Below are 16,714 nucleotides of genomic sequence, written 5' to 3' on the forward strand. Positions count from 1 at the left end.
AGTTTGAAGGTAGGACTTGAAATACATCCACAGGTACACCTCCAGTTGACTCAAATTATGTCAATTAGCCTATCAGAAGCTTCTAAAGCCATGACATAATTTTCTGGAATTTTCCAAGCTTGTTTAAAGGCACAGTCAACTTAATGTATGTAAACTTCTGACCCACTGGAATTGTGATACAGTGAATTATAAGTGAAATAATCTGTCTGTAAACAATTGTTGGAAAATTACTTGTGTCATGCACAAAGTAGATGTCCTAACCGACTTGCCAAAACTATAGTTTGTTAACAAGAAATTTGTGGAGTGGTTGAAAAACAAGTTTTAATGACTCCAACCTAAGTGTATGTAAACTTCCGACTTCAACTGTATGTAAGAATGCTAGTCATTGACTACAGCTCAGCGTTCAACACCATAGTGCCCTCAAAGCTGGATCCTGGACTTCCTGAAGGGCCGCCCCCATGTGGTAAGGGTAGGTAACAACACATCCGCCATGATTATCCTCAACATGGGGGCCCCTCAGGGGTGCGTGCTCAGTCCCCTGCTGTACTCCCTGTTCACTCATGACTGCACGACTCCAACACCATCATTAAGTTTGCTGATGACACAACAGTGGTAGGCCTGATCACTGACAACGATGAGACAGCCTTTGGGGAGGAGGTCAGAGACCTGACAGTGTGGTGCAATGACAACAACCTCTCCCTCAATGTGATCTAGACAAAGTAGATGATCGTGGACTACAGGAAAAGGAGGACCGAGCAACGCCCCCATTCTCATCGACAGGGCTGTAGTGGAGCAGGTTGAGAGCTTCAAGTTCCTTGGCGTCCACATCACCAATTAACTAACATGGTCCAAGCACACCAAGACAGTCGTGAAAAGGGCACGACAAAACCTATTCCCGCTCAGGAGGCTGAAAAGATTTGGTATGGGTCCTTAGACCCTCAAAAGATTTTACAGCTGTACCATCGAGAGCATCGTGACGGGTTGCATCACTGCCTGGTATGGCAACTGCTCGGCCTCCAACTGCAAGGCACTACAGAGGGTAGTGCGTATGGCCCAGTACATCACTGGGGCCAAGCTTCCTGACATCCAGGACCTCTATACCAGGTGGTGTCAGAGGAAGGTCCTAAAAATTGTCAAAGACTACAGCCACCCTAGTCAGAGACTGCTCTCTCTGCTACCACGCGGGAAGCTGTACTGGAGCACCAAGTCGAGGTCCAAGAGGCTTCTAAACAGCTTCTATCCCCAAGCCATAAGACTCCCGAACAGCTAATCAAATGGCTACCCAGACTATTTGCATCCCCCCCTTCTGTGCTGCTGCTCTGTTATTATCTATGCATGGTCACTTTAATAACTCTACCTACATGTACATATTACCTCAATTACCTCAACACCGGTGCCCCCGCACATTGACCCCCTGTATATAGCCCTGATATTGTTATTTACTGCTACTCTTTAAGTATTTGTCATTCTTATCTCTTACTTTTACATTTTTTTTTATAGGTATTTTCTTAAAACTGCATTGTTGGTTAAGGGCTTGTAAGTAAGCATTTCACTGTAAGGTCTACTACACCTGTTGTATTCGGCGCATGTGACAAATACAATTTGATTTGATTTGAGATGGAAACGTCAGACATCCTGCCCAGTGAATTACCACAGTCACTTGGTGGCAGTAGGCCTATACTGTATGAAGTCGGGACACAGACACACACTGCTTCCTTTCTCTTATGTTATCCCGGAAATCCTATCCATATAATCAATGCTGAATCTCTACCTTCTCTTTATACACTTTATTTCATACTTCTCTCTTTTTTATGGCTCTCTTGGCGTATGTGACGCACAGTAATGGCGGTTACATTGGAGCCGTAACCCGGATCCGATTCAATGGCGCCGTTTCAAGCTGTGGGTGAGTTTATCCGGTACGATCTCCCTCTGTTACATGCACAGATGAATAGGGGTTAGTTATCAGTATATTTATCATAAGCTTTGGGTTGTTATTGCTATTTGAAACCCGAATGTGGTACTGCGAGGGCAGATTTCCTGCCTCTTAGGGACACATGGGGGCGCTGTGAGACAGAGTTTCCTTTGGATTCTTCACCGCCAGCCTGCAGTGGTTTTAAAGGCTGGAGTTCGGGCCTTGCTTGACTGACAGTGAGTGAAAGCAATAATGACCTCAAGGCTAAATAAGATCCAATTAGTCATACAAATACACAGGAGACAGGCTAGTTAATATAGTTTGTTTATTTGAAAAAAAGTTTCAAACTAAAAATGTTCTGTAAAAATGCATATTCATAGTGTTAATTTCCCCTTCATTCATATGGTATACTCATCTCTTATCAACATCATCCTTCTATCATCCCTCGTTTCTCTTTGCCTTTTCTATCGTTTGGAAGGTAGGAATGTGCAGCGGGGTCGCTATGGAACACACACTCTACAAACAACAGGTTCACGATTACTGCTTCCCCCCACACAACCCCCACACAATCAAAATAGAAAATAAACAGAAAGCTATATGATTATCATCATCACAAAATAAATCTCTTTGGCATACATCCCCTGCCTCTTACCTCAGTAAAACACACTCCCATCTTCCTCCCCCCCTCCCCAACCCCCCAAAAATCAAGACAGAAAAAAACATCTTCCATAACAACGTACATGCTTTGAGGAAACGTCAGTTGTAGTAGCTGTAAAAGGGTGCGGGCCTGCCAGACATGACGTTTTGGATCGTACACACATTATATGTTGAAGCACAATGTATTAGTCCACGATGCATATGTATACTGTGTCGGTTGAGTGTCTGTAACTGTTGGTGAGCAAGACTGGTCCACAGGAACAGAGGTGAACCAACCGCACCAGCTGAAGTCGTGGTTTAGTGTGCTTGGGAGACCACTCGACTAGGAGAGAGTGGTTGTGGACAAACCTTCGGGGGAGAGGGTGCTTGTCTTGGAACCTCAGACCCAGCAGCAGTCTGGATCATGGACTGGACTGGGGGGATAGACAGTTATAGGCAGTACAGGGACCGCTGCCATTCCAATTAGCCACCGGTCTCATTACGTGATAGGATTTCTTGTCTGAACTCAATGTTACTGGTTATTGTTGAGGAGTACTGTACGTGGCTCTGCATACCGCCATGTAAATTATACACATGACGAAAATGTAAAATAATGTGCAAGGTAAATATGCAAGGAAACGTCTAAAACCAACACAGCATCTAAAAGTTAAAGTTCAATTTCCCTCCACATTAACTGTAACAAAGCAACTTCTCATTTTGAGGAACACTAAATTCTTGTTATTGTTTTTTAAAATTGTATTTTTCTTGTGTTTTCTGACAACAGCCCCTGATTGGCCAATGTCTCCCCATGAAATAGCAGTTTCCCTTTGTGAAATCCTCGTTCAGCTGTCCCTCCATGGTGTTCATGCCAATTTCACTCCTTCCATTTTGTGCCTTCAATGGAAAGAGGCAGTTATTTAGACATAAGTCATGTTTCATGTGGTCTTAAAATGTTGCAATTATGGTATGTTGAGTTATTCATGTGTGTACTATGCAATTGACTATGTAACTACAGAGCTGAGCTGTCTGTGTTTTACAGCCATTCTGGGCGTGTGTGTGTGTGTGTGTGTGTGTGTGTGTGTGTGTGTGTGTGTGTGTGTGTGTGTGTGTGTGTGTGTGTGTGAGAGAGAGTATGCATCTATATCACTGACCTGTGTGTTAGAGGGGCTCTGGGTAGGCCTGTCGGGGATCGTAGGCCATCTCAGGCATGTACTGCTCATGCATCTCTGCTTCCAGTGGCATCCCGTCCATGCCCAGGTCAGAGTAGCCGTAGGGGGGGTAGCCTCCATCCAGCTCTGAGGAAAGGAGGGAGAGAGAGATGAGAGAAATATAGAATTCACAGGCCAACAGAGAGTCAAGCTCATCTGGTGTATTGACACTGACAGACAGTGTGCAAGCATTCAAATTATTAGACAGGCAGTCAGAAAGGAGCTTTGCTCCCATCAGCAGACGTTTTCCTGTGACGGATGGAAAGAAGAACAGGAATAACAATCTCTTTACCTTCACCTCTATTCTATTCCATTAATGCTATTTCATACCCTGTTTAATAATGTGAGCACTGCAATATGGATTAAGCGTCAGCAGCGAAAGGACGAATGGTGACTAATGTACCACACACACACACACACACACACACACACACACACACACACACACACGCACGCACATTCACACACTGGGGGATATATGAGGGATAGAGTTCAGAATTATAATTAAAGATATTGAGATGAGGAGGATTTACTGTGTGCAGAGAGAGGGATGGACGAGAGGAGAGGAAGACAGAGTGGAGATTCACAACGAGGACATATGACAGAGACCTAAGCTTAGCTGGAGAAAGACGCCGTATGACTGCAAAGAGATAAAGTAGTGACCGATAGAGCTAGGGGAAAAAACAAAAGATAAATTCACCAGATAAAGAGAGAGTGCCAGTGTTTTCTGTAGAGGAGAAGTGTTACGCAATCACAGGAAGGAGGGAGGAAGCATTAGCCGAGCAGTGGAAAAGAGAGAGTGTGTGTCAACTCAGCAGCGTGTGTGTGTGTGTGAGAGAGAGAGCGGGATAGAGTGCGGGAGATCGCTTGACGATGATAGATTGCCAGTTAATGGAAATGTAAATGACATGGAAATGTGACCAGAGGGGAAATAGATAGATACCTCTGTGAATTTAATTCCATCCCAGATGACAGCACCCCTCCACCCTCCCTAACCAGCCCCCCCTGACACCCTCTCCAGGGCATGGAGGGAGCAGACACATCAGAGAGAAACACACACACACATGAATGGACATGACTGCACGCACGCACACACACCCACACTCTCCGCAGTGTGGCCAGGGGGCCGAGTCCATTATATAAACAGCAGGGGTCCCCCACATTCCCTGGGGTCTGATGGACTGCTGAGGGGAAAAGGACAAGACCTGGCTCCGGCTTTCTGTAGACACATGTCTCTCGTTTTCCTCCTCTCTGATGCTCACTACTGTGTATGTGTGTATGTGTACGCGTGTATACGAGAGAGAAACTCAATTATTTTGGATTTTTTTTCTTCCAATCATGTTCAAGTAAGTGTTTGTGTGTGTGCGTGACTAGTGAGATGAGGGCAGACTTTGCTGTGACATTGCGTGCACGTTGATTTAATGATCACCCTCTGGTACACACAGTCCACTGTCACTCGTCACAGCCACTAACAGGAAACCAATCAAGTGGCACTTAACCTAAATGAGGTCTGACGCTGGTGTGTGTGTGTGTGTGTGTGTGTGTGTGTGTGTGTGTGTGTGTGTGTGTGTGTGTGTGTGTGTGTGTGTGTGTGTGTGTATCAATCCATTTCAATCCGTGTGTGTCAATCAATCTCTGCCTCTCTCTCTTCTGGTCTGCGATCTATCTCGCTCTTGCCTTTTTTTTGGTGAAACGCAGTAGTGTAATGTAAGATGTTCATTGCAGTTTGCAATTAAGGCCTGAGGAGGTGTGGTATGTGGCTGATGTACCATGGCGATGGGCTGTTCTTACGGACGACGCAACGCAGAGTGCCTGGATACAGGCATTAGCCGTGGTGTATTGGCCATATACCGCAAACCCCCAAGGTGCTATTATAAACTGGTTACCAACACAATTAGACCAGTAAATAGTAAATATTTGTTATACCTGTGGTATACAGTCTGATATACCACAGCTTTCAACCAATCAGCATTCAGGGCTTGAACCACCTGGTTTATAATCTAGCATAGTATACAATAGTGGTGTACATTGGTGTATTGTACTGTAAGATAGGACTCATCCACACTCACCATCTGCCAAGTATGCAGCTTGCATGGGTACAGCATTGTGGGCCTGGAGAGAAAGAGAGCGATTGAGAAATATTAATGTAAATCTGTACCATTTTAACTTCAAAACACTATACTTTTACCGATCCCCTTCTAAAAAACAACAGTTGCAGACGTTGACTTTACACCTGGTGCCAACGACGCTCAGTCAGGAAATCTATCCCTTTGGAGTTCGATACTTCCTCATGGCGGATGTAGTGTAAACAGTAGACCTGTTTGCTTTGGGCCTCCCTGTCTCCTCTCCCCTTGACAACCTGATGAGTCAGCAGGTTCCGCGGCTCGGTGTGATTGATTAACACCTGGGCCAGATCTGCCACTAATCCAATCGGTGAGCCTCGATAGTGGTAGTTATCCAATGAGCTTTGGGAGCCTGTGGCGATGTGTGGGGCTCAGAGATACTTAGCGCATTAGGCATGCAGGTTTTGAACAAACACTAGATAGAGTTAGTTCAGAGTTATTCATTCTAATAGTAATGCAAGTATGAAAGGTAAACATACAGATTGATTACTGAGTGGTATCGATTGTGTCGTGGTGTGGTGTGTATTTAGATTTTGCTACAGTTCTTCCCTGAAGCAATGACTGACCTGAGAAATATTGGATTGGTTTAAAGCAATCCAAGGGTCGAGGCCAGTCAAGCCCCTAAAGACAAAGGAGATTAACCTTAAAGGTGTTCAAACAGGGCCAGCCACCACTGATCCTTGTACTGATCGCTCCCAGGCTATAGGCGGTGTCAGAGGCAGAGGCTTACCATCTCCCAGGCCGCAGGGTCGTGTTTGAACAGTGAGTGGGTGAGCTCCACGGACACACGCTTCCTGTAGTCAGAACTCTTGTCCTCCGAGATACGGAAGAGAACGGCTGCCGCATAGGTGGCTGTGAGGGAGAGGTCGGGGAGAGACAAGGAAAGAGGGAGTGGGGGAAAGAGGGCGTGGGTGAGGGAGGGAGAGAAGAAGGACGAGATATCAAGAGGTTGTTTGTCATTGCCTCTATGCTATGACAGTTATGATGAGTACTCAAAATGCTAATGGGGTACATTGAGAAACATTGAGAAAGTGAGATGGGCAGAGAGAGGTGGGAGGCAGAGATATAGAGAGATTTAAAGAGACAGAGAGTCATGTTTGATTAGTCAGCACACATTATTAAAAGGAGATGGAGAGAGCCCAGGGAGAGATAGAGAAAGAGGTCATATTTGTTTGTAAGAGGTTTGTGTGCATATGCTTGTGAGAGAGAGAGAGCGCGAGAGAAAGAGAGAGATAAAATAAAGAAAGTGTAGCTTATGGTGTATTTGTTTGTGAAGACTTGTGTGTACACTTAGAAAAAAGGTTTTCCAAAAGGATTCTTTGTTTGTCCCCATAGGAGAACTCTTTTTGGTTCCAGGTAGAACCCTTTTGGGTTCCATGTAGAACCCTCTGTGGAAAGGGTTCTACATGGATTTCAAAAGGGTTCTACCTGGAACCAAACGGGTTCTACCCAGTACCAAAAAAAGGTTCTACAAAGGGTTCTCCTATGGGGACAGCTGAAGAACCCTTTTAGGTTCTAGATAGCACCTTTATTTTCTAAGAGTGTAGGAGTGTCACGTGTGTGTGTGTCTATTTGTATGTACAGTATATGGGACTGGTTTGAAAGCCCAAGTCTTTAAACAAGATATAGTTGATTGTTCGTTGAAAGTCCAAGAGTCCAAGTGCTGTATAAAATCCACTAAAGCGTAAGCTGCTGTTTATGAAGAGACTGACCGATGCCCTCGTTGCTGGAGTGCAGTAGCTCCATGAGCGGGGCGGAGGCTCCCTCTGCGTCGATCATCTCCGCAGACTGCTTGTCCAGGGCCAGCTCACACAGCACCCCCGCAGACACACGCTTCACATTCTCCACATACGAGTACAACAGCTACGGACGGGTGGAGAGAGGGAGGGAGAGCTCAGACACATCTGCTAAAATTCACCAAAAATTCACAAGTACACACACTCACTTGTTTTCACTCTCTTTCCTACGTTCTCTCTCTCTCACACAAGTGCATACAACACCAACTGAGAGTTTGGTGTGTTAGACGTTAACCTGTACAAAGAGTGGGATGGTCTGCATGCTGGCGATCTCTCCCCTGTTGACGGGGTCTCTGGCCAGGATGTGCAGGGCCCCTGTACAGCCCTCCACTATCTCCTCCATACGAACACCATCCTGGGAAGAGAGTGGGGAAGAGATTTAGGAAGTGTGTGTGTGTGTGTAGTATGTGTAACTTTGTGGAATCCTCTGTGGGATGAAACATTGATGTATGGGTTTGTTTTCAGCACTTAACATTGTGTGTGTGTGTGTGTGTGTGTGTGTGTGTGTCTGATCTACTTAATGTAAGCTGGTTTGACAATCTTAACAATACAACACCTGGGCGCCATTCACTTTGACACTCAGAGAGGACTGTATCCCAATGGCTTCAAAACCCTGTAAAATGATTAATAGACTTGAGAGGGTGTATTGGTGTGTGTGTGTGTGTATGTATCCTGCCTCATGTTTAAGTAAACCATTTACAGACAACGAGCAAGGGGAATGGGCCTGTTGTGCTTAGTAATCCTTTTTGGCTTGCCGGAAAAAGCTGACAGGTGAAAACCCGAAACAGGTGGGGGGCATATGTCTGCAACCTTCTGCTGAGAATTAGTGAAAAACTCCCTGGTCGTCTCTCACAAACTCAGCCTACATTTCTTATTTCCCCTCAAACCACAGCTCTCTGTCTATACGTGTGAGTATTGTTGTGCAGCTCAGAGTTCAAAGTGGGCCAGTGGACTGAAATGGATCTCTGCCACTGGGTCTCCCTATAGGCCAACTGGCATACACTGGGTTGGAGAGGTCTGGAATGGGGCGTGTGCTGGAGCTGTGGCATGGTGTTGACCACTGGACTATCCTGCTGGGACCCCTGTGTGACGCATTGCACCCCTTTGCTGAGTCTGAAATACAACCCACTCGTTTTACAGTGTGAGGAACTGTTTCAAACACAGAGAATGCGGTCTTGGAATTTGTGTGATTTGATGTGCAGAAGTGTTGAAAGAATGTTGCCTTGGGTGCCTCAATGTATTTGAATTGTGTATTTGGCTGAGGTGATTGTGTGATACGGCTGGCATGTAACGGAGTGGATTCGTCCGTGGTATGTGGGTTGCAAAGGAGGCGACTCCCTCCTGTGTAAGTGCTGTAACTGTGAGTGACTTGCATATTTGTGGTGAAGGTGACATAACTTCGATCGTCATGGATTGTGACAGTGTCATTCCTGTGATAGTGAGTCTTATGTGTTGAATGGCGTCGCGGCTGACCTGGTACGTCTGCTGAGAACTGGAGGCGTGTCTCTGGGTGTCCTGGTGAGCCTTCAGCAGCAGGTTGACCAATCGGGGGATGGCTCCAGCATCCCTCAGTGGGGACTGATTGACTGGGCACAGCGCCAGGTTACGGATCAGACCAACCGTGGCCTATGGGAAAGAGAGGGGAGGCGGGTTGAACGCAGCTGTATGGAAAAAGCATCAATATAATCTCTGTTACTGCTACAATACCTTATCCACAAATACATGATATACTGCATGACTATGAGAGTGCATGTATGAAAGCATACAGCTATTAAGGACTCGGCACTGCAGTGTGGCGCTCATGTGAAAGAACGCATACGTACCCTAAGATATACACCTTTATGTGCGACTGTGCAAGCGATGCACGCTGCGGCAATGTAACTGCAGTCACATTTAGCAGAACGTGAGATGCCATCTCCTGATATGATGGTCTGGCTTACCATAACCCTGCCCTGTCCTCTGATGTTTCCTCCCATTTCACATACCCCGACCCCTAGCCCCAACAGGGGCCAATAACATCTTATATAAAGTCCCCTTCTAAAAACCTCATCATTCAATTCACATCATAAAATAACAATATCCCCTTTATTAAAAGAGCTCCGGCTGGATTGAGAATCCTCCACTGGCGTGTGCTGTGATGGTGATCGGGTTGCCTAATTCTCCACACACACACACACACATGTGCACACATACACACACACACACACACATTCCCTGCTGTCTGTCAATGAGGAGTGCAGATCAAGAGGAAAATTCAGGCATGGCTCGTAGCATCTGCCTCCGTACCGCACTGAGAGAAAGAGAGAGGGAGAGGGCGGAACGATTGGCTAATTCAGACTGTAATTGAATGATTAAATCCCGCTTAGGCACAGACATGTATGTGTACGCAGTCACAGATGAACATACACACGAGTGCATTCCAGCATTCCCAGGTAAATATTTATATGGCTCTCTCTGCTTATCCATATGAGTTTGGACAAGCACACACATACACATATACACACACACACACACATATACGCACACGCACACACACACATATACGCACACGCACGCACGCACACACACACACACACACACACACACACACACACACACACACACACACACACACACACACACACACACACACACACACACACACACACACACACACACACACACACACACACTCTCTGCCACAGTATGAGATTTAAATTCAGAAGGTGTAAATGAGTGATTAGGCACAGCTTGGTGCAGAGAGACCTTCTGGCTGACGTAGAGCAGAAGGAGGCAGAGATAGAGGAGTGTGTGTGTAATGGAGAGAGCAGTGTGTGTGTGTGTGTGTGTGTGTGTGTGTGTGTGTGTGTGTGTGTGTGAGAGGGAGAGAGAGAGACATTGTGTGTGTGTGTGTGTGTGTGTGTGTGTGTGTGTGTGTGTGTGTGTGTGTGTGTGTGTGTGTGTGTGTGTGTGTGTGTGTGTGTGTGGGAGGGAGGGAGGGAGAGAGCAGTGTGTGTGTGTGTGTGTGTGAGGGAGAGAGCAGAGTGTCTGTGCGTGTGTGAGGGAGAGCGCAGAGTGTGTGTGTCATTCATGTCCTTTGTGTGGGAACTAAATACTAGTCAATCAGAGCTAATGAACTCAAAAAGCCTAATATCCCCCAAATGGGAAGAGTTGTATACATGGTCAAGTAATCGGGAACAAGGTGCCAATACATGGATAGCTGGCTGCCAATAGGCCTTAGAAAACCACAACACCTTTCTTTCATTTGGAGTAGAGGACGAGAGACGTCAATGTTAACCTGGTGCTACAGATGGGGGACATGTGTCACTGGAGTCATGAAGACACACATGGCCACTTGTCAAGTGTACATGCATAGGCCTACATGCACACACAGAGAGTACAAATACTCTTAAATTGATTACTTCCCTCTGTCCTTTAAGACCAATGACAGGTAGAAAAGACTAGATAGCTTAGATAGCTGCCTACCATAGTGCTTTCACTCACTCATCAAATACTTTCAGATCAGAATTGAAGGAAAGGACACAAGGAAAGAACACCTCGATGGACTATTGGGACACAACCACGACACACAGAGAGGCTAGTGCACATCGGGGTAAAAACAAAGGGTCATTCTTGTGGACCAGTGCCCATGGGAACAGAGCAGGACAGCAAGACACACAAGCACACTCGACCATTGAAGGGTTCTGATCCGATGGGCATGAATTCAAGCGTGCTTCACGGATGCTGCTTGCTCGGAGCGAATCAGAGGAGCATCTCGAAACCAATCAGCGATCAGACACTGAAGCACGGGCTTGGAGGGGGAAGGGAACCTAACATTTCTTATTATACTAGTTGACTGTCTAGATCATAAGAGAGGAAAACTACCAATCATAAAGCAAAGATGACATTAACTGGTAGGTGATATTTTTAAACAATGATAATGTACCATTGATATTACTATAACTGGTATCCAACTATTGCTATTCTGTATTACTATTGATATTACTGTTATGCCTACTATCATCTGAATATATCTACTGTATATCAATAGCATAGCTAATAATGTTAGATATTGGTTTACCCTCATACTAGGCTGACATTTTAGCATGATTTACTTCGTTCGCTTATTCTGGCAAGTTGAGCATGTAACTAACTTGCTGTCTTTAAATCTACCTGCTGTCAAAGATGGGTGTGCATTATTCCCTGATGAAACAATAACACATTGATATAAATTCCTAAGGTAGCCACTGAATTCAGGGAAGAATCCAACCAATCTTGTTTTCATTGCAGCAAAAAAAAATGACAGCGACGGCCTTGCAATTCCCAGATGATGTTATCCTTGTTTCACAGTGACATTGTTGTGTGAAGCATACTACACTCGAGAGAGTCTCTCTCTCTCTCTCTCTCTCTCTCTCTCTCTCTCTCTCTCTCTCTCTCTCTCTCTCTCTCTCTCTCTCTCTCTCTCTCTCTCTCTCTCTCTCTCTCTCTCTCTCTCTCTCTCTCTCTCTCTCTCTCTCTCTCTCTCTCTCTCTCTCTCTCTCTCTCTCTCTCTCTCTCTCTCTCTCTCTCTCTCTCTCTCTCTCTCTCTCTCTCTCTCTCTCTCTCTCTCTCTCTCTCTCTCTCTCTCTCAGCCATGTCTATCTTACTTAATCTTTGTGTATTTTCCCTCCCTCCCTCCCTCCCTCCCTCCCTCCCTCCCTCCCTCCCTCCCTCCCTCGTTTTCTCCAAAACAAATACAAAAAGCCAGAGGTGACAGTGGGAGCCAGCGGGTGTTGTCCCAGCAGGATTATGGGAGGTACGCCCTGTGCCCTGCCTCGGGGTACAGCCCAGAACCCTGCCTGCACTACATCTCACATAGTGAACAACTTCTTCCCCTATGCAGGTCTCACTCTCTCCAAACCTGCTTTAATTCTTCATTAAAGTACTACTTCAAACGACACTTCCAACTAAATGAAGGGCTCTATTCAATCTCTAATGCTGAAGTGTTACAGATTCCGCAATAGAAATGTTAAGGTAATTTCCGATTGGGCCGACATATGCAGTGTTCACTATGACTAAAGTCTCCACTAAACATTCAACCACGCTGTAAAGCTGAACTTCCGCAATGCAAATGAAATAGAGCCCTATATAGTACCGCCATGTTGTTTCCAATTAAAGCCTCAAAGAAAATGCATATGTACAGTGCATCATGCATTGCAAAGAAGGGGACAATGAGTGGTGGCTGTATGCAATGATTTTAACCTCACTCAAGCGCCCGTTAAATAAGGAATCATTAAAGACTGACTGCAGCTGCTGGATATAGACATGTAGACAAATGGATGTACCACAACCAGTTATTTAGGTAAACAAAATAATCACAAAGACAAAGCAGCCAGCCGAACAAAACAACTGAACCCTCAAGCCAGACAAAACAACCACAACCAGCCTGCAAACTCTTTGATCCTTCACCCCTCACCTTCAACTTAACCACAGTTCAGTAATTGAGCTTCCAGCCAGACAAAACAACGAGCCAGACAAAAAAAGCACAGTTTACCTTTTTCTCAGCTCTTCCCCACTCCCATCCCCTCCCCAACCAACTATCTCCCCATCTCCCCCCTCACCTTCACCACAGGCCAGTAGTGGGGCTGCCCCAGCAGCTTGACAATGGCAGGAATACCATAATGCAGCCGTACAGCATTCTGGGCCAGCTCGGCGTCCTGGTGGCGTGACGTCAGGTGGCGCAGGGCGCAGACGGCGGGCTCGGCCACGTCCTCCTTTTCTCCGGCCCGCAGCACGGCGTGGATGAGCGCCTCGACGCCGCCGCACTGCGTGACCAGGGCCTTGTTGCGGGAGTTGTTGCAGGTGAGGTTGGACAGGATCCCTGTGGCGCACGTTAGCATGTTGACATCATCCGAACCCAGCTGTCCCACTAACACCTGCAGCAGGCCGTCCAGACCCTCCTACAGACAGAGAACGGGGGAGGTAGGAAGAGAGGCGGGGTTTGAGAATTCTAGATTTGTCTTTGTTTGTTCATTATATGTTTTACTATAGAACTCCAACTATGTTACTGTCTCTGTGGAACTCGATGGTACTGTCTTTAACAGGGGAGAACGACTGCCTCATTGAAGCCACAGAAGTTCAAGGCCGATCGCGGGAGAAAACAGGATCTCCCATTATAGAGAATGGAAAAATGGCAATCTTCGCGGTCCGTCTTCATCAAAATAAATTAATGTTTTGAAGACAATCATGGTACCAACAACTGTTTTTCTAACACACAAGATGTACAGTATGTCCTTGAACCGATTATTTGAAAATCGCACACAGAAGAATTTAGTTTGCGAATGGCAGCCTGCCGTACCCTGGTCGGCCTTCAACTTGATTTACTCAATGAAAGCGGGCAGCACTGAGCTAGCCTGCAACGTCACTTCCTGAATTAGCTCAAACTGTGCATGTTACATCTCCATGAGGCGCAATCTTAACCGACTTAATTTGGTTTCAATGCGCTATAGAGTCTTCACATAGGAATACATACTGTCACGTGATCGATGGCTTTGTTCATTAATATATATAGTCATTGGTCTTCATAAACTCTGTACTATCTCTGTATTACTCTATGGTACGGTCTCTGCGGATTCAAAATGGACTCCTGACCTCTTACCTGTTTAGTGGCAGCATCAGACAGGTTCCTCAGGGTCCAGAGGCAGTTCTGTGTGAGGCGCTGGCTGGAGCCAGTCAGGTGCTGTCCCAGGGCTTGCATGCCCCCTGCAAGGATGAGAGAGGGGAGGTTAAATGGCTCTTTTATGGTAAGGATGAGATAACAAACACACGCACAGACACACACATATGTACGAACACACACATAACACACACCCTCCCCAAAAACACACACACACTCACCAGCTTCCACTATGGCGGGCTTGTTGCTAGGGCACACTGAGAGAACTTTGAGCACACGGCTGGTGGTCCACAGCAGTTTCTCATAATTATAGTTCCTCATGATGAAGACCAGCCCGTCAGGGCCCCCGTTAGCTAGGATGATAAGCTGAGAGGAATAACAATGAAAACACACTGTCATATACAATGAAATATCGTTACAGAGTTTGGACATTACATTACTTTGCATTATGAATTGTCTCGCATGTGATTGTCAGAGTATTAATAGCAGTATGTGTATTTGATTTAATTCTATTCACTTAATGTTCAGTGTATTACTGATGCAATAGAGGGTACATTACTAACCCCATACAGGGTTTTACATTTGCTGCACCAATGCAGCTGCAAGCAGCCAGTGGTAAGGACATGTACAGTGTGTGAGTGCTTGTGTGTGTGCATGTACACACACACACACATCACGTGCATATACACCCTTGCTCTCCTGCGGTGGCACTAAAAGGGATCACGCATAATCCAGACCTGCAACCACACACCACACACCACACACCACACACACACAGAGTGAGAGCAAAATTGCAAGATTATGTTATAATGCTGTAATTGCATCAAAGGGTTGTTTAATGCAACAGAATAACGGGTTGTTAGAACTCTCATCTGTGTGTGTTATCCTGAGGATGGGCCTCTGGAAGATTTATGATGTCTTTGGGTGATACCGCATTCCAGAGCATGACTTAATGTTTCTGTTCTATAAGGTACCAGGGAGAGATGACTCCAGGGCCAGACCCTGGACTCTACACATTCAGATACTGTCTGCTGTGAATTCTAAGTATCTTTCATACTAGTCTTAACCTTGTGACCCATTCCATACATCTGTTGTTTGTCATGTAGCCTGAAGGGGGTGTATCTTGGCTATAAAAGATCTTTGTACCTTTGTCTCGGGGCTCTCAACGAATCATCTGAGGGTGATTCGTCGACCAGTCATCATTAACGTAACGAGCACTCAATCGATTCACTTTATATGTGTGTGTTGTATTGACCTGCTCTCTTACTAATAAGTGAATAAAGATTTAGTTGAAGTATAACTCTGACTTGTATGATAAATTTGTCTCTCCTCAATTGATAGTAAAGAAATTAAACACCACAACACACATACACACACACACACACTCCCCTGGCTGCAGTGAAGATGCAGGTAGTCCGTGCCAATACCACTATGCCAAATATGATGGCTCAAGCATTATCCGCACACATACACGCCAAAGACCCCCCCCACCACACACCTTGCTCTCCTGGTTTCCGTAGGAGAGCAGCTGCAGGCAGTCAGTGGTGATGGCCAGGAACTTGGGGTTGCTCTTCTTCAGCAGGGGCACCATCCTCTGCAGGCCGTCGGCCAGGCGCACCGCCATCTTGGCTCCCTCCTGGTGCAGTAGCATGTTGTGGAGGGTGGTGATAGCATAGAACAGCACTGACTCCATGGGAGAACTGAGGGAAGAGGAGAGGGAGGGGGAGGTAAGAGGAGAGTGGAGGGAGGGGAGAGGGAGGGAAATAGGGAGAGTAGGTTGAGAAAAAGAGAGAGGAAGAGGAGAGCAGAGGAAGAGAAGGAGGTATGAGAGAAATTAGCATGACCTTTCTTTTCCCAATTAGTTCCCTCTGAATTTAATTTGCTAAAAAAAAATTGCCCTTGCTGCTCTTTGTATCATTAAAACGCTCATATTTTTCTATCGTGAATCTGCATCTAAGTCCCTATTTGACAGTCTTGTACAGGTAGGTTTTTCCGTTTGTATTTATCTGAATTATGTTTCTGAATAAATTAAATGTCTTGATTTAGTTTCTGTCTAATGCCCCCTAGACTGTTATACAGGGTTTATACTGTGTGAACAGAGATAAAGGGACTCTGCCTGAGAAATGACTATGTAAAATGGCCGCCACTTATCGTGAGGTTAAAATGAGCCTGGTGGTCAGGTTGAAATGATGTGCAGACCAGTTTGGCCAAGTTAATGAGCACAGCATGACACCTCATTTCTGATGGGTAATAATGTGATATGCTAATATCTTAGCCTGCAGGCAGTAGTGGACATGGTGGTGGGGATACACACACATAAGCATGTATGCACGCACACACACACGCATATGCTTGCATACATGCAAGCACACACACACGCACAAATTAGCACACACAGCACGTAC

At 45.8% G+C, this 16,714-nt stretch overlaps 1 protein-coding gene across 2 annotated transcripts in view; it reads right to left on the reverse strand.

The window, feature by feature from the left end:
- Positions 1–2,220: 2,220 nt before the first annotated feature.
- Positions 2,221–16,714, reverse strand: part of LOC120034237 (junction plakoglobin-like) — a 71,437-nt gene continuing 56,943 nt past the window's right edge. For both annotated transcript variants that reach the window (XM_038980719.1, XM_038980720.1), the window contains exons 6-16: positions 15,808–16,009; positions 14,531–14,675; positions 14,292–14,395; positions 13,255–13,593; positions 9,149–9,301; positions 7,911–8,030; positions 7,592–7,742; positions 6,610–6,731; positions 5,826–5,868; positions 3,700–3,843; positions 2,221–3,442 (exon numbers count right to left, since the gene is read on the reverse strand). In XM_038980719.1, the coding sequence (XP_038836647.1) occupies positions 3,707–3,843; positions 5,826–5,868; positions 6,610–6,731; positions 7,592–7,742; positions 7,911–8,030; positions 9,149–9,301; positions 13,255–13,593; positions 14,292–14,395; positions 14,531–14,675; positions 15,808–16,009 (1,516 nt within the window). In that variant the 3' untranslated portion in view covers positions 2,221–3,442; positions 3,700–3,706. The remainder of the gene's footprint in view (positions 3,443–3,699; positions 3,844–5,825; positions 5,869–6,609; positions 6,732–7,591; positions 7,743–7,910; positions 8,031–9,148; positions 9,302–13,254; positions 13,594–14,291; positions 14,396–14,530; positions 14,676–15,807; positions 16,010–16,714) is intronic.

This window comes from Salvelinus namaycush, chromosome 41, assembly GCF_016432855.1.
Source record: "Salvelinus namaycush isolate Seneca chromosome 41, SaNama_1.0, whole genome shotgun sequence".
NCBI lineage: Eukaryota > Metazoa > Chordata > Actinopteri > Salmoniformes > Salmonidae > Salvelinus > Salvelinus namaycush.